This window comes from Labrus mixtus, chromosome 5 (assembly GCF_963584025.1).
Source record: "Labrus mixtus chromosome 5, fLabMix1.1, whole genome shotgun sequence".
Classification (NCBI taxonomy): domain Eukaryota; kingdom Metazoa; phylum Chordata; class Actinopteri; order Labriformes; family Labridae; genus Labrus; species Labrus mixtus.
Genome location: NC_083616.1, coordinates 15,218,595 through 15,236,944, shown reverse-complemented (window position 1 = coordinate 15,236,944; position 18,350 = coordinate 15,218,595). Strand labels below are relative to the sequence as shown.

The following is an 18,350-nucleotide window of genomic DNA, read 5'->3' as shown; positions in this document are numbered from 1 at the left end:
ATGTGTTGTGGGGGTGGGATACTTTCTCCTTGACACACTTATTTGAACCCGTGGAGCCCTGAGTCTGAGCTCCATTCACCCTCTTCAATATGAAAGGCCATTGTTCAAATCTGAATTCACCCGCCTGCTGAAAGCCTCTTACACATAAATGAACCAAATTCTGAGAAAGTGTTTTCTATGCTCCCGAAAAGTCCTGTTCTCTCATCCTTTTTTATGTCATGCCTCACTCTGTTTTGAGCAGTTTCATAGTGACACAGTGAAGGGGTAATGTGTGTATTTTCTGCACATTTTGATACTGAATGTTTGGGTGTGTTGTGGAGCATGCATGTTCCCACATGCTTGTGCCAGTCTCTGCTTTTTGATTGGTTGCTGGGAGGGTGGAGGTAGCCATCCATTCAGAGTATCATAATGGTGGAACACTTTAACATACATAAAAGCTCTTCATTAACTCATTAGTTGACATCAGTCACTATGTCCGGTAAACACTGATTGAGAATGAACTTGAAACGGAAATAGGAAAAGTGACTCATTCGTTTCTAATGTTTTAAGCCCTTCTTGGAGAATCATTGAAAGTGCTTACTTGACTTGCAGACATGTTTAGTACAGGTGGATGCAATGCCCTTAGACATTAGTTTTGATACTTGTTAGCCCATTCTAAGTGAAAAAAAACCAACAACTCATTAGTGATGTTTGCAAAGTTTAATTACCCATCATAATTCATCATTAAAGTAAGTAGTTGATATTTACATTAGACTGTATGATGAATAAGATAGTTTAGAAAGAAATAGTTGAAAGTTTCCTCATTCTTGTTTATTTTCATGAGAGTACATGCCAGTTGAGCTGTGGCACAGAGAATCTCCTGAGTCTTTTTCCATCGTCCATCATGTGTTTGAGTGTCTTCAGACAAAGGAGTGGAGGAATGAACAGGACCACACAAACAACATGTTGACATGAATTCCATCTGTCCCATTTATCCCCAGAATGAGGCACTCTCCAGACTAGACTTGATGTTATTTTGGTTCTCTCTCCTGGATTTGGTCACCAAGTTGGCCTCTCCTTTCTGCAAACGTCGCCTTTGTGATGCCTTCTGCTGTTGAGTGAGCTGCCTCCGCACCTTCTGACGGACCACCTCCTGCAGGACACACAAAAAAACAACCACAGCAGTTCACTACAGTGAAATGTACGCACTGTCTGTCTCTGTGAGGCAGACACAACATTATGCATACTTGTTTTGTCTGCTACAAGTCACCTTTCACATTCTTTAATAACTTAACTTAACAACAAAAAAAGCTCTTTAGCACCACCTACTGGACATTTTCCTAGTTTGTCATATACTGTGACTGCTGCAAAACTGCTTTATATAATGGTACTGTAGTAGTTTCCCCTTTACCTCTGTGTCTGTGTTTTACTTACTGGTGGTATGGTAGAGCAGCTCCCTACGCTACCCATTGTGGCCTCGCTGTCTGACCTCCTCCTGGTGTGTTCTGTCATGTGAAGAAGACTGCCAGAGTCTCTGCAGGACAAAAACAAATAAACAATCAAATAAAAGCAGGGTAGGTATTCAAGTCAATGTAGGCAACCAAAAGACACGTTCACCTAAAAAGTTCAGACTGCACACTTATGCTATTCAATAAAATAATTCTATTTGTATGTAATTTATTTTAGATTTTGTCTTTCGCTTTTTTGCCTTAATCGATGGGACAGCTAAAGAGAGACAGTAAATGTTGGGACTGGGAGGAGAGACTGGGCTACACGTGGATCAACCGAGCTAAACCAGCAGATCTTCTCAATCATCTGGAAAAGTACAGAACTGTATTAGTGACAATGTTTTTGTGGCATGGAGTAAGTGTTGGGGCTTGATATGACAACACAACACAAAAATGCACTGTTGTGGTTCAACTTGCACGGGTTATCAATCATGCACGCACTAGAAACAAATTATGAGATCTTTTTTTTAATGAAATGACAGGAGCAACTTCTAAGTTACCCAGCAATCATATTATCAGAAACAAGATTATTTAAATTTGAACTTATTTGATTTGATTGTGAAGATGCATTTGAAAAAGATCATGAAACTGATCTGTTGCTAAATAGTTGTCAAAAAAATGTGATGGCTCTGAATCACGGCTAGGTTTGGAGTATTCACACTTACTACTATCCTATTAAATATGCTAACTTACATTAACTTTCCGTTTACCTGAAGGGCTTGAACTCTTGGTTGCAGGTAGAAAGGTCTGCCAGCTCTGGACACTCATCCTCTGCCTCATCCAGCTCTTTGTCCTCCTCTGTCACTTCATCACTTCTGGCAGTGAGCTTCGTCTCAGTCGCTTTTTGCTCTTCCACTTCTCCAGCCTCTATTTTATCATCCTGTTTGTCTTCTTGTAAGTCACAGACTTTGAGCCCTTCCAGTTCCAGCATTGCATGTTTATATTCATCCAAGACCACACTCTCTCCTTCTTTTTCTGCTTCCTCATCTGTTGCCTCTTTGTCATCACTCTCCGTTTCATCATCATCATCATCATCATCATCATCATCCTCCTCCTCCTCCTCCTCCTCATCCTCTTCCTCAGGTCCAGCTGGGTGAAGCAATGCACTGTCTCTTTCCATATCTTTGGTGAAGCCACTCGCTGAAACTTCTACATCAAGAGAACAAGACCGCCTTTAGGGAAAAAAACAGTGACAGTAAAAGATCAGGTTAGTGTTTCTCTGCAAATCAGGTTTGGAATAAATATAGATACGCACAAAAAGCAAGAAAAAATAAGGATTTTCTTTTTGTCTTTGTATAAAATGTTTGCTCTTGAAAACTCATCACCATAAGTATCCAATGTATTTTGGTGTTTTACAACAGTAAATAAAAGAGTTACCTGATGTCTTTGAAGGTTGGGTAGAGCTCACTCTCGTAGTTATACCGCTTTGCAAAGAAATCTCTGATACATTTGACATCTCTGTCAAAATACCTGTAAACAAAATGAGAAAAGGTTAGCTTCAAATAATTCCACTTGGTTGATTTATGAATTTGATTTGTTGTTAATGTATGATTGTAACAGAGAAACCAACCATTCAGCATTGGCATGTGAGGTGGACACCATCTGAGGGAAGTCAATCATAGTGATGTGGTCCTGGTCGTCCAACATGAGGTTGAACTCGTTAAAGTCTCCGTGAATCAAACCGTGATTGGCCAGTTTGACTATGAGCTCCATGAACTCGTTGTACAGGGCCGGTGGATCTTGCAGCTCATGCACCTGACACCTGAAGGATTGAGACAATACAAAGAAACTATTAAACGGAGCACAGAGTAGGAAGAGTATAGTATTACTAAAACCAGATAAATATATAAAGTCAGAGAAGGACGTCTTGTTGTTTACATACAGTGGATATCCATTGATGAGCTCCATCACCAAAGCATGTCTGTTATAGTCCACTGGTTTGGGAACTGGAAAGCCCCGATCATACAAGGCCTGAAATTAAAGAGATGTATCAAATAATGCATCACACAAAAACACATTTTTTGAATGGCTGGTGACATTTTCAACTTATTTTCTGAAAGTTATACATATACATATATATATAGTTATGTGTTTTTTTTTCTGATTTTGCTACCTTCATGTAGGCATACTCTTTCATGGCAGAAAGGCGTGAGAGGTAGAGCCAGGACATATTCTTCCTGTGTTTGTGGTAATCTCTCTTGTTTTTCAAGTTCCTGAAGGAGGTGCGACCCAATCGGTGAAGCTTCAAAGCGTACTGCTCTCCGTTTGGACTTGCCACAATATATATATCTAAGGAGGTGTACACAGAAAAATATTACAATAAATATTGTCTTATAAAGCCGACCTAAACTTCAAAAGCCTGAACAGAGAAAAAATGTAATTTACATCAAGATCAAGGGAATTCATTACACACTTCAGTGCTGCTACTACTAGCTGTGACTTTAGAAACATGACAGTTATAAAGACTTCTGAGTGTTTCTTGATTATGAAAAACCTCAATAAATAGATATATATTTTATATAATAAATCCACATTGAAATACCAGGAAATATCAATAAAAATATTTCAGTATTATGACATTATTTTAAGAAAACGTACACAGGACATACAGATTGCATTCCTGTTGTGCTTTCTTTTCTTACCTGACTCTTTACCCACACCCATCTGGTTGCCAACTGAGAAGACCACTTCTCTTGAGCACAAAGTCTTCAGAGCCAGGTAGTCATATCCTCCGTAGTTCAATCTGTAGCCCTGCACACCTAAAATTAACATTTACATTTCACATTAGAAACATTACTTAGATGTATCTTTTCTGACAGGACTAATGATGTTGGAGTGTTTTATTACTTTTCGTGCATTCGTAGACCACCAGTTTGTGTTTGACAAGCTCTCTGAGGACCTTGTTGCAGCCACCGTGTTTGAGGCTGGCGATGGAAGACAGGAGACTCACTGGAACAATTTCATGGTTCTTCATTCCCATCTCAACCTACAAGAAGAGGAAGTTGGTTCATTACAAGGCTTAATTTCAAGTCTGTATTCATGTTACAGTTTGAGATATATATGTAAATCCATCTGACAGAGACATTACTTATAATCTAACGTGTATGTTGAAACTGTTTTTGGTTGCTGTTATCATTCCTATGCTTTCTAAGGTGGGCTACTTTTCACAATATCAAGGGAGGAGTAAATGATTAGGCACAGAATATGAAGTCCACTTTCTGTCCAATAATCAATAACAGAAATTTCGCACAAACTTCATCTTTATGCGGAACAGTCTTTACATTTCACTGCACATCTGTATGAGCACGTGACAAATCAAAATCTTGAATCTATGTAACTACACAACATGTGTATCTGCTTGATAACAGTATTATCTATTAATAATGTAATGCATTTAACCTTTTCTTAACTCTGTAATCCCAAGAAAAGTGAAACAAATAGTGTTATAGCACGCATTCATCTTGTAACATTTGATATGCACATGACCAAGTTGGTGGATGTATATGTATTTATGACTAAAGCTACCATGTTAGCCTAACACATGATAGCTGAGCTTATCTAACTTACCGCTGTGAGGACCCGGAAGTCATCTCGACATAAATATCTCAGCACCACGACATTTAATTTACCCATATTACTACCTTAACAAAAACAGCTAATGTTATAATATTGTTATAATAACTGTTTCTTCGGCAGCTCACGTATCCACATTTTTTGGTAAACACGCGTGCAAGGCGGAAGTTCAGGAAACGGATTGTACGTCACATCATGGTTACGTCAGACGTCACTTTGACGCTCCAATGCGTGCCGTGTAGTCTACAGCTTCGAACAAGATGCTGCACATTTGGAAAGTTTCTGGGTAGGTTATTAAATAAAATTAATAGTTATTATTTCATGACTTTAACATTTTAATTGACGGTATATGTAGTAAGGAATTGTGTAAACCCACCGAGCGTAAGTAAAGTGGTGAAATTAAAAAAGTTAAGCGAAATTTACCTTTTTCATCAACATATACAGGTGATACTGATCTGATGATGAATAGATGCATCACCGTCATTAATGTTTTACGGTTCACCAGTGCTTTTTTTCCCCTGATAATTTATTTTTGTGCTGTGTGTCAAGTCATTTACACATCTTCTAAAATCTTTCTGTAAATATTAAAACATGAAAAAAAGGCAAAAATGCTGTGAGGGCTGTGTGTAGGCCTACATTATCTATTCATTTGTGCACTGCATTATGGGATGATAGTGTAGTTATTAGCCGTAACTTACGTACAAAGTCGGAATATTATAGTTTGGAAACAGATTTTTGTTTTATTTACTAATATTTTAGTTGCAGTAGTGTCAAAACTACATATTTAAACTGCCTACTATCATTATAATGTAATATGGAATTTAGACACTAGAAGGCCTATTAGCCTCCATAACCATGTTGATGTGAACAAACTGTATAGCCTACTTGAATGACATCTTACTCACAGGTTGCTATGGTGACATTGACAAAGCAATGTAGGCTACACCTAGATGTTTGTAAAAAATATTTCAGGAAAGTGTTAAAATGCAATCTGGCTTCAGTACACTGAATATTTAAAAATGATCATTGGTGATACACAGCTGAAAGATAACAAGTGACATTATGACCGGTGCTATAAATGAATGCTGTATTACATTTAGCTGATTAGTAATCTAGCTGAAGAGGCAGTGCCATATTGGTTGAGCGTATCTGTTGCCATACCGACTCTACTGGATTCTGTGAATTCCATGTGCAAATAGATTTTAAGCAGAGGTTGTGTGGTGGGTGTGCATGTGTGTGTGTTTACTCAGGACTGCCCTTTAACAGACACCACTCTGTTCTGCTCCCAACACACACACACACACACACACACACACACACACACACACACACACACACACACACACACACACACACACACACACACACACAATCTGTGTGTCGACTACATGGAATTCTTCCTCTGGTTTATTTAACACTCTGTGGTTCAGAAAGTGCCCAAATCCAAGGAGCGCAAGGCATGATGTGTGTGGTTTGTGTGTGCGTGCTTGTTGGTGTGTATATATGCATGTATGTTGGTGTGCAATTAAAAACTAGTCTTGAGTAGTTTTACTTAAGAACAGTTTTAGACTAAATCCTCAAATTGAGTTGGTTCTTTTAAGTAATGTATGTACCTGTTGAAGTAAAAATACTGAAGAGAGACTTTGGAGACCTTGTGAGACTTGCACCTCTTGCTGGCAGCACATACTTTATGGCATCATTGAGTAGACTACTGCGGCATCTGCTGCCTTAACGACTCTTCTTGTGCTTCACTGTCTGAGCATTCTTTTTATGCTAACTAACTTTTTGTGCTAACACTCATGGTTACACTATGCATCTCTTGTTGTGCCAACCTGCCAATATTCAAACCTGTCTGCTTTATGCATGATAAAAATAGTCATGGTCTTCTAAATATTGTCCTCTCTAGCAATCTGCTTCACATCTTGTGTTTCCCATTTCATTTAGAAGAGGAATTTTTTATCCAAGGTCTTGTACACCATATGTTGGAAAATACATAGAAGACATGAGTGTTTTTTTTGTGATCTAGAAACCTCTATTTATATCAGACATAAGGCATTCACAGTCACTAAAGAAAATGCTAAAAATATAGCATTTCTAAATGTGTCAGCTAGATGGCACTGTGACACAGATGTATGGGCATGGCTGTTAAACTGCTGTCTTTTGTCTCGTGGACCTTTGTTGTCTCTTGTTTGAGTCAAGTATTGGATCTGAATAATTTTTCTACAAGTACACCTGTACCTTTCTTTTGAACCTAAGTGTATTTGTCATATCGAGCCGACATTTTGAACTGGGTCAGGATGAGTGTGAGACATCAGTAACCTTAGAGTGTTCAAGCAATGGATTTTTTTAAGCCAAATTCTCCTCTTGACTCTGTTGTATCCTACAATGTCAAAAATACATAATTAAGTAATAACAATAAATTCAGCAGACAGATGCTAAACCATCATACTGTTGTAAGTATTGAAATATGTAAAAAGAGTTGACAATGAGGTGATAGTTTGCCTGACACTGTTTGTTCTATTTTTCTAACTCGTGAGCTATGAGACACTTCTGAATTTCCCCCAGGCGATGAATAAAGTATTTATCTATCTATCTTTATTATTTTGCAGATATTATCTAATTTATTTAGATTCTTAATGAACTGCTTGTGTTTTAATCATAAACACCTTTCAGTGTTCTCTTTATCTTGATTTTCTTGTCTATTCAGTTCATACTGAAGGCAAATGAAAGCACATGATAACACTTATTAGATACTCTAACACTAACTTGATTTCGATACGTTTTTCATGACGTTGTGTAATTCTGTTTCTTAGGGGAATTTATTTTGGATATTCTGGTGCTTACACCAGTTTTTATATGATGTTTTCATGATTCTGAGTCTAGGAACAAATCTTAAGAGATAAGACTGATTAGTCTGATATGGTGAGTGTGTTTTTTTTAATGATAAAACTTGTGGTTTGCTTCACTAACTCTCAGCAGCTGCAGGTTCAGGATCCTGAGGCAGAGTTTCTTGTTTAACAGTCTGACAGACGGGCACAGTCGCCTGTTTCTCTAAGCCTGGACACTTACACAAAATCACAGAGAGTAACTGATGCTGTGTCCACGGAGCTCACCCTAGGGTAAAGAGACAGAGTGTGGACCTGCCAGTGTGTGGAATTATCTGGAACATGGCGGAACGGCCAAGTACGCACGCACGCGCACACACGCACACACACACACACACACACACACACACACACACACACACACACACACACACCCTTTTTAACTCACAGTGAGATAGTGTCTTCTTTCCAGATGTAGTTGAGGGGAGTTTTTGCCATGCTTTAACACAAAGCAGCTCTCTTTTCAGTCTTCATACCGTTCCATCTCTTTCTCCCTCGTCTCTTTTTCTTTCCACTCAATCTCTAAAATGTTTAGGGCGCTAGAATCTTATGTTTGTTTTTTAATTTAAAAAAAGTGACCAGAATGAAACAGCAACACTTTCACATTGTGTGTTTTTGTGAGCACTCATGTGCCCCCTGGTCTTCAGATGTATTGTTTTAAAAGTGCTGACCCCATCTACTTTCTGTGTAAGGAGTTCTGAATATCCTCAGTGGACCTGCAGTAAATCAGGACCCTTTGATTAGAAATTAATGAGCCCCTCGTTAGTATGAGATCAAAGTGAGAGCTGGATAGGTCGAAGTGATGAAAGGACCTCTGCAGTACTGAAGTGAAATGATTTGATGTACATATAGTGTATCAAAGCTTCAGCCCTGACACCTTTTTATTCACATGAAGATAGAAAATGCATAATATGTTTTAATAATAAAAAGTCTTCACCTTGTTAGTGTTTCTTAATCAAATCAAATGTACTCTCAACATTTTTGTAGCTTCTTGTAGCTAATTACATAACATTTAGATTTGTAAACTCACCTCACCCAATACCAGTGAATGAAGAGTTAATAGTCATTCTATTATTGTTTTCTACTGTTGACATATATTCTGAGGGCCAAGATATTTGAAGTGGTTATTTGTGTCAGTGTTGTCTTTTGGTGTTTGATTTTGTGTTGCCTAAAATTTAGCATAGGGTCATGGGGGACTCTCCCCCATCAGCCCATATAGGACACCATGCTTCACAAGCAGACAATTTTGAGGTTATTACACATAAACACCTCAGCACACACACACTCTCAGTGTCAGCCCGTTAAATTGCTTTCTTGTTTTTTCCAGAGTTAAGCTTTAGGGAGGGGGATGCTAAATTGAGGCAGGAATTGGAGAAGCTTAGGTAAGTCTCCAGCAACAAGCGTGGGCTTTGTTCCTTGGGTATCATTGCTGTGCCTTTAGCCAGCTGCTGTGTGTTTGGAAACATCAAATTTGATTAGATTAGAGCAGAGGAGAGGAGATCTACTTACTCTGTGTGTTCTGCTGCAAGTCTCCTAAACAATAATCTGCTCTCAGGTGCCGGCACAAGCACGGAGTGAATGAGTGGCTTCAGGAGAAACATGAGGAAGGAAGGTATAACCTGTTCCAAGCTCAGCTGATAAGGCTTACACGCGCACGCACGCACGCACACACACAAACACACACACATACACGCACACACACACACACGCACACACATATACACACTATTTGATTAGTTATTATTTTTTTCTGAAGTTTAAGCTCATATGTATGTTGCTGTGTGAAAGCACTTAACTCTCTTACAGCTTTCACATCCTTTTACAGGTGATGTTTTTGTTTGCTTTTAAAATTAGATTAATTAATTTGATTAGTTTAGATTAGATGGCTATAAAGAGTTTTCAATAATCACAAATTAACGCACTTGTTGTTTACAAACTGGACGTTTGCATCTAGCTTGTTATAAATATTTAGTATACCATTGGTGTAGTAGATGTGTTCGCAAGTACAGTTTATGTAAACAGCAAGTGATATTTCATTAAACTCTTCATATCTGACTAGACTGGTAAAATTGTTCTCCTCTGTCAGGCAAGTTTTAGTTGGTTTGTCTTGGTTGCAGTATTTTTTTAAAGTGCTTTCATATGGATTAAGTTAGAAATATGGTTTAGGTGTAGTATAAGTATATTTGGGTTTTGAAGAAATTTACTTGCTTAAATGGCTTGAAGGCTGGCCCATATAACTAATTTAAAAATCATTTTTTTGGGGCTTTGGTGCCTTTTTTGGAGAGACAGTACAGTGGATAGAGCCAGAAATCCATTCTAAGCCGGGCCACCCGCTGCGAGGACCAATGCCTCTGTACTGACGTGCCTTTCCCCCTTAAAAATAGCCTGTATTTTAAGATGAACTATTTCTTTCTTTGAACCTTCTCCATATTTGAAGAACGAGTGTTATAAGAAATATATTTCTAAATATGTGAAACAATATCTCTCAGCTCCTGTTTTAGAAGAAACTGATGCTATTGATACAATGTCCTCACAAAAATATCAAGACAGATCTGTGTTAGGGTATGTGCTTGTGTGCACACATCTATGTGTGTAAGCATGAGTGATGTAACATAGGCTGTGGCCACATAATAACATGCCACATTGATAGAGAATGCTGCTAACTAACAGCAGCTCTCAGATGATCCTCTCCATCACACACACACACACACACACACACACACACACACACACACACACACACACAGTGACATACACACTTAGTGACACACACACACACACACACACACAGCCCTTGCTTGTCAGACCTTTGTAATGGGATCACTGAGGGACTGTTCCTGCATCAGTCACAGTGCAGGTGCAAATATGAACTCTCACACAAAGATACAACCACCCACATGCTCTCTCTCTCTCTCTCTCTCTCTCTCTCGCTCTCTCTCTCTCTCTCTCTCTCTCTCTCTCAGACACACACGCACACATACACGCATTGTCTAGAGAGGATGAACATGGCCATGTGTCAGTGAAACAGGAAAGCTGCACTTTATCTCAGAGCTTGCCGTTGTTAAGGCCATCAGATAGCAGCCACATCTTGTCTGTGTCTGTGTGTGTGTGTGTGTGTTTGAATTTGATGTGAGCACATTTGAGTGTATGTGTGTGTCTACTTTAATAGCATTAAGTCCTGCAAGCGTGAAATGAGACAGTCTCCCACTATCTGTCTTTAAGAGCAGGGCTGAGAGAGCAGAGTGGCTGAAATGTACTGATGGATCATGCAGGCTTCACTTAGATGAGCCTGTGCGCTGATAGAAACTGTGCTGGTCTCAGAGAGACATGCACAATGAACCACAAACATGTACCTGATAGATTCAGTCTTTAATTGGACCAGTTTGCTCTATTTTATTCACTTGCATTATGATCCAAGGAAACACTTTGTATTACATGATGAAACTTATTCCAAAGAAAGGTTCACTCCAGCTCTTTCCAAAATCTTTCTTTGCTTGTTTGTTCATTTGGTCTTTAAAAATAAAAAAACAGAACTGTGCTTTGCCTCTGTGCACTGCCTGTCAGCACCTGTGTGTCCGATCTGACTTATAGCAGTTCGTTTGCATTTACTGCCTCCTCTCTAGATCCTTGCTTGTGTTGTACTTACTCTCTGATGTACTTCGCATTGGACTGCTAAATGAACTAGAATTAAATGGTGAGGTTTTGGGGAAATTTACACTGATGTTTCTGAAGTATTTTCCTTTTTCATTGTAGATCAATATGTATTAGACTTGTGATTGCTGAAGGAATGCTTGTTAGATTCTCATAAATTCAAACAAATGCTGGGAAATAGCCTGGATGTCCTTACAGCAGTCTTCGCCTGCAATCAATAAGATTACCTAAAAAGCTCTGAACATGTTGTCTAATCCCCACATGCGGGTCAGAAGGCATTGTAGTCTTACTGTGATGAATTCCAGATATAGCAGATATCAGACCAATATCAATCTCAAGAACATATATTTTTTTTATCTGTCTTGTAGTTTTGAATCTCACAAGTTGTATCCAAATCTCCTCTTCAGTTCTGCAGTTGCCTCAGGAAAAGTGAAATAACACACTCGCTTTGCACACAAGAAAGACGACTGCATCACAGTAATCATAGCGCAAGGGATGCTGGGTAATTTGGTTAAAGATGTCAGGAACGTAAATCACCTCCAATCAGTCTTGCGCTCTCATTGGTCAATCCCTCCACCTCTAGTAGAACTTTATTGGTCACTTGTCCATCTGGCTGTCTCTGCAGGTCTCACGTTGTTCGGCTGTTTCTCACCAGAGCACATTGAATATGAGACATACAGAACGCTCCAAACTGAATAGAGAGGGATCTTTTTTGAATGAAAGAGTTGTATCTCATAAATCAACTTTTTGAAATATTTTCTTATTCACTGTCTTGCCAAAGCTTGGATTAGAAGATTAGAACCCTCTACTCTCACTGAACATTTTATAGCTTAGCTTAGCATAGATTTATAGAAAACATGTCAGAGTCCAACTAGCATTATCTCTAACATTTACAAATAAACATGTTATTTATAGGTTGTTATACATCAGTGTAACACATCAGGTTGTTTTTATAACTCATCCATTTTGATTAATGAAGAATATGAGTTGTGCAAAGTAAGTTGTGTGGCTGATTTGATTGATGGGTGTGCTCGATGTAACAGCTCCAGCTCTTAAGAGTTAGGGTGAGCCAGCATTTCCAGCATGGTGACCGCCACTGACGGCCTTCCAATGCCCCCTGCAGTTACCAATGGGTGGCATCACTCAGGATTCGTAGATTAATATTTACAGTCTATTTTTCCAACCTTTGTGCTAAGCTATGCTAAACAACTGCTGGCTGTAGCTTCATGTTTTACATACATAAAGACACTAGAGTATTATTTAGCCTCTCATCCATGCCTTGTCAAGATATTCAAATATTGTATTTTTTATTACTTAAATTAATCCCGTCTTTTTAAAATGTTGCTTACTTAATGTCAGCTTGCAGTATTAACAGCACAACATCATATAGAGGAAGAGTCCGTGTTAAGTTTTGCTGTTATATGTAGGTAGGTATTTTACATTCAGTGCATGTTAGCTGTGGTGCACTTGACAAGACATTTAGATATTTATTCAATTCAAATTTCTTTTCTACTCTATCAGTTTGAATAACAGCATGGAGATTACAAAGCAGCTCATCTTTCTTTGCAAAGATTAAATCAAATATTGTATTTAATTGTATATTCTGCCATATGTGTCATTTTATGAAACAGGTGGTGGAAAAGTTTCAGCCCCTGACTCTAGTTTTACTGAAGCATTTATGTCAGTCTCTGCTCTGTTGTGGTAGGGGCTGATACACACTCACACATACACACACTTTCCCATATTTCAGATGTTCAGGGCTTTGATTTCCTCCAGCCTGCACTACAGGGTAGACAGCTAGGGATCTTCAAACAATACCTGGATCACACTCTGACACCCTCACTGCATATCTAGTGCTAATGATGACTTTTTATGCACAATATACACACACACATGCACACACAGACCTGAGCTCAGACTTAATGATTTTGTGAAAGCTGCACATCTCAGAGAGCTACTCCTTTTGCACTCTCTCGCCTTAGGCAAGGACCTTCATCATGCCACAGACCACTGATTTGGACAATTCACAGCATTAATAAATTAAATGACTGCATGGAGCTAGTAAAATGTAGACACATGACACGCACACACACATAGAAAATGCACAACATTCCTGAGTCTGCTGAGAATGATTGGAACGTCAAACTGTGGCAAGTGTTTGCCTTCGTGGACTAGGGCAGTGGTGGTGATGGACAGTGGAAGGGGCATACAAATGAACAGCCACCCACGGGGAAAATCATCCCACCATGGATGTTTTCTGCACAGGGACCACTCTGTGTGAGACTGTGGTTCTCAGTTAATATTTATGGTATGTGTGTATGTGGTGGTGTACACTCCCTGGAGGGGACGCTATGTGGAGTGGCAGAAAAGCAACGAAGGAAGAGATGCTCTGTGTGTGTGTGTGTGTGTGTGTGTGTGTGTGTGTGTGTGTGTGTGTGTGTGTGTGTGTGTGTGTGTGTGTGTGTGTGTGTCCATCACACTCAGTGGAGGTCTATGTGCAGGGCCTTAGAATGTGAGGTAATCAATCACATCATTCTACTTTAGATTAGAGCCACATCGATCTGGTCTCAGCTCTGACAAACAGCCTGACCCAAAATACATCCACCTGGACAGGGCACACGCACACACACACACACACACACACACACACACACACACACACACACACACACACACACACACACACACACACACACACACTGTGTTCAGTTCAACAAAGCAAAGAATAGATTGGTATGAAATGAAATAAGATTGTTTTTTTCAGGGCGCAATGTTGGACAGTCTATCCAAGAAGGTCAGAAAAGAGAAAATAGTCATTGAAACCATCTTTCATGTCAAAGTGTGTGTGTGTATGTAAACATTTATTGTTTTTGTTTTTGCTGCAAAAACAATGCTTTAAAAAAACAGACATCTGTGAACGTGCACTATGTTGACAAAATGTTGGTTCTACTTGCGTCTAAGAAAGTGTTTTTAAAGGGTTAACAGAGGAACTCTTTCTTTGAAGGCTGAAATAAAAAATAAATACTTGGTGACAAAGCCTCTTTATAGTTTAAATGTATTTTTTGATTCTTCAATATTGTACATATATAATCATTCATCAGATACATTATTTTCCATTACCAAACTTTGGACATGCTGCTGGGTTTTTTGCTGCCTGTTTGCTGTTGTTTTCTCTGGTAAGTCTTCTGAGTTTGTTTTTCAAAAATGGGTAAATTATTCCACATATATCACTGTTGGTGGCTTGCAGTAAGAAGGCCAGTGTGAATGTGTTTCATGTGTTATTCTATTCAGGTGATCACTGTCCAAGGCCTCGGTATGCCCTGGGAAACAAACCAAACAACACTCGTACACAGTAGAGTGAGCCTATATTACCAGAGTCCGTCTACTGTTTTTTTATTCCTGTTTTCTTAACAACAGTTTAAATATGAGGATGCCTTTCATCTTTCCTCAAAGTACAATGGGAGTCTTTCTAGTGACTGTTATTTTGATTTTTAATAAATAATACAGCCCCCTTAAAGCAGATTTTATGCTCATTTTGACCTGGATACATGTCTCGATGTCTCCCTCTCTCTCTGTCTCCCTCTCTCTCTGTTTCTATCTCTCTCTCTCTCTGTCTCACTCTCTTCATGTCTCCCTCTCTGTCTCCCTCTCTCTCTGTCTCTCTCTCTGTCTCCCTCTCTCTCTGTCTCCCTCTCTCTCTGTCTCTCTCTCTGTCTCCCTCTCTCTCTCTGTCTCCCTGTCTCTCTCTCTGTCTCCCTCTCTGTCTCCCTGTCTCTCTCTGTCTCCCTCTCTGTCTCCCTCTCTCTCTGTCTCCCTCTCTCTCTGTCTCTCTCTCTGTCTCCCTCTCTCTCTCTGTCTCCCTGTCTCCCTCTCTCTCTCTCTCTCTGTCTCCCTGTCTCTCTCTCTCTGTCTCCCTCTCTCCCTGTCTTTTTCTCTGTCTCTCTCCCTGTCTCTCTCTCTGTCTCTCTCTCTGTCTCCCTCTCTCTGTCTCCCTCTCTCCCTGTCTTTTTCTCTGTCTCTCTCTCTGTCTCCCTGTCTCTCTCTCTGTCTCCCTCTCTCTCTGTGTCTCCCTGTCTCCCTCTCTCTCCCTCTCTCCCAGTCTCTCTCTCTGTCTCCCTCTCTCTGTCTCCCTCTCTCCCTGTCCCTCTCTCTGTCTCCCTGTCTCTCTCTCTGTCTCCCTGTCTCCCTGTCTCTCTGTCTGTCCTTGTAGCTGCACAGACCTGTTCCCTCTCAGACTCACAGGAGCGAACTCACCTCATGCAGTCACACATCTGAGCATAGATAAGGCTTCTCTGGATTTATCATAGCTTTTTTCACTTGCCAAATGTCTGACCCCCCCGCCTTTGGACGTGGCATCGTGGCTCCATATCGTTGTTTTATCTCTCTCCCGTTTCTCTCCATCCCATCCGTCACTCTGTTTGCGATGCACCATGGGAGAAGGAGGATAGCCCTTCATGTTGTGCCCAGGTTTGCTTCTCTGAAGTAACTGCATGTGTTTGTGTTTGTGTGCTTGCATGGGGCCATGAAAGAGAGAGAGAGGGAGGGAGCTTCTGAAAAAACACCATTACAGAGCAGGTGTCCTTCCATCTGTGCAGATCACGGTTTTAACTTTTCCCTTTCTCCATTTCTCTTTCTTAGTCTGTCACACACATCCTGTCCTCATAAGACAAACAGTTACACAAATACATTTAAAACAGGGCAGCATATAAATACTGACAGAAAAGCAAAATTGAGAAAATTACAGAAGAGGGTAGAGAGAGGGGGATGTTAAAGAAGCGGAGAAAGAGGAAACAGCTAGGGGAAGAGAAATGAGGGTTAAAAAAAGGAAAGGACAGAGTGATGCAACAAAGAGACAAATAATCAATGTTTTGAGGGATGTAGATGAAAAGGACAACAAAGACGTGCTATGTGAAGGTATGATTCACTATTTGAATATTTTGAGGAAGGGGAAGCAAGGAGAAGAAAAGGGAACTCCACATATATGCAGTTTAATGCAGTGTTTGATGTATGTGAAAGTGTGTGTGTGTGTGCGTGCGCCAGAGAAGAGCCAGAGGAGCTTATATAGTTGAGGCTCACCATTAAAACATGGCTGAGGGCTGATGGAGGCAGCTGAGCCTCTCCCAGGGGAGATCAGCTCACTGCCTGGAAAGATGGACGGTTTCTATGAATGTTTACACAGAAGTAAGGATGAATGAACGTTAGTCAGACGTAAAGATGGATTGTCAGGTGGAAAGACTGATATACACATAGGGATGTCTACTTGTTTATGGATGAAGAAACAGGTGGTTTGTTTTAATGTTATGCTTCAGGAAGAGGTCAGTGGGTGAGATTGTAGTCATAACCCATTTTCAGCCCTCTCAGAATATATCTAATTCACAGTGTTGTGATTTCAGAACCAAACAACACTGTAGCAGCAGAGTGGCTCGCTGAGATGTTATTGCAGTGCAATGTACTTATCAATAAATTGTGCTGCCAAAATGCTGCAGTTACTTTATCCCCTGGATATTTTCCTTTATGTTTGGTTTATTAGGGATATTCTTTATCTGTCAGTCGTCTTGGTCATCATGTGTGAGAGTCAATATCTCTTTTAAAAACTGCTGCTTCTACTGCCATAATTCCAGTTCTAATCTCTTCTTCTAGATTTCAGATTTTGAATGTTGGTTGGATATGAAAATTACGATTACATCAAATCACAAGGTTCCATAACTTCGGACAGATTTTGAATCTTGAATGGATTGATACCAATGTCTAACATTTGCTCGATGTTGGTTTGATATGAAAAGTAATTTGATTTTGAAACCCTAACTTGTTTTGGAATTAACCTTAACTTTGAAGACCAGAAGTAATATTGTGGTTGAAAAGTCAGGTTAAAGAAAACCCAACATTGTTTTGTTCCCAAAATTAATTTTCGGTCATCTGATGTCTCTCAACCTTTAATCGACCGATATTAACGGCTTTTGATGTTTATGGTCAGATGTATTATAACTTAAGGAATTTGAATCAGTGACATACAATAGAACTTGTATATCTGCTTTGCTGAATGACTGAATTGATTGTGTTATGTGCAAATGCAAGTGTTTCTTCTCTGCTCTGTCCAACAAACAGCCACATGATCTGACATTTGTGTCTGAGTCATTAGTTTTTTTCTGATGTGTATAACTCCACTGACCACTGAAGGCCTCTTGTTTAGCTCAAGTGATTCATGTCAGCGTTTGTTACAAAACAATCAGAGCCTGGTGGGAACAGACTGCCTGTAAGGAACAACTTTAGACTAAATTGTTCTGATACATACAGTATTGTAGCTGTAGATGTCTTGAATCAGTCTGTATGGTTTTATTAATATTTCGGTGACGTCGTACTGCACATTTGTGTAACAGCACGTTGGATTAAATAGCAGAAGGAGGAATGGTATTGACTCTAAATTTAAGCATGGATCCACCTGGCTGTACTAAGAATGTAACAGAATAGCACATGCACATTTGCCACTCAAGCAACAATGATTGAAGTGACACACTTTCTTCACAACAAGGACGGCCTTGCACTTGACCCAGTTTTTATTTTTTTGGCAAATCTGTGAAATGATGCAAAAGTATCTCATACAACCACCAATCCAGACACTGTTCATGCCACCTCAGAGCATCACAGAGTACATGCAACTCCCCTAAACACATCAGCCATCTCAAGGCACCCAGGAGCTGCAGGTCACCCAGAGGCCATCCAATCAGAAGCCTTGTGGTAAAGTCTTCTCCAGACC

The 18,350-nt window shown here is 39.7% G+C and overlaps 1 protein-coding gene across 1 annotated transcript; it reads right to left on the bottom strand.

Moving 5' to 3' along the window:
- Positions 1–686: 686 nt before the first annotated feature.
- riok2 (RIO kinase 2 (yeast)) lies at positions 687–5,247 on the bottom strand. The gene is made up of 10 exons (XM_061038046.1): positions 5,055–5,247; positions 4,335–4,473; positions 4,130–4,246; positions 3,601–3,776; positions 3,370–3,458; positions 3,058–3,249; positions 2,865–2,957; positions 2,198–2,659; positions 1,414–1,513; positions 687–1,132 (listed from the first exon to the last, which is right to left on the bottom strand). The coding sequence occupies exons 1-10, from the start codon at positions 5,118–5,120 to the stop codon at positions 971–973; spliced, it is 1,596 nt and encodes a 531-aa protein (XP_060894029.1). The 5' UTR covers positions 5,121–5,247; the 3' UTR covers positions 687–970.
- Between the last annotated feature and the right edge of the window lie 13,103 nt (positions 5,248–18,350).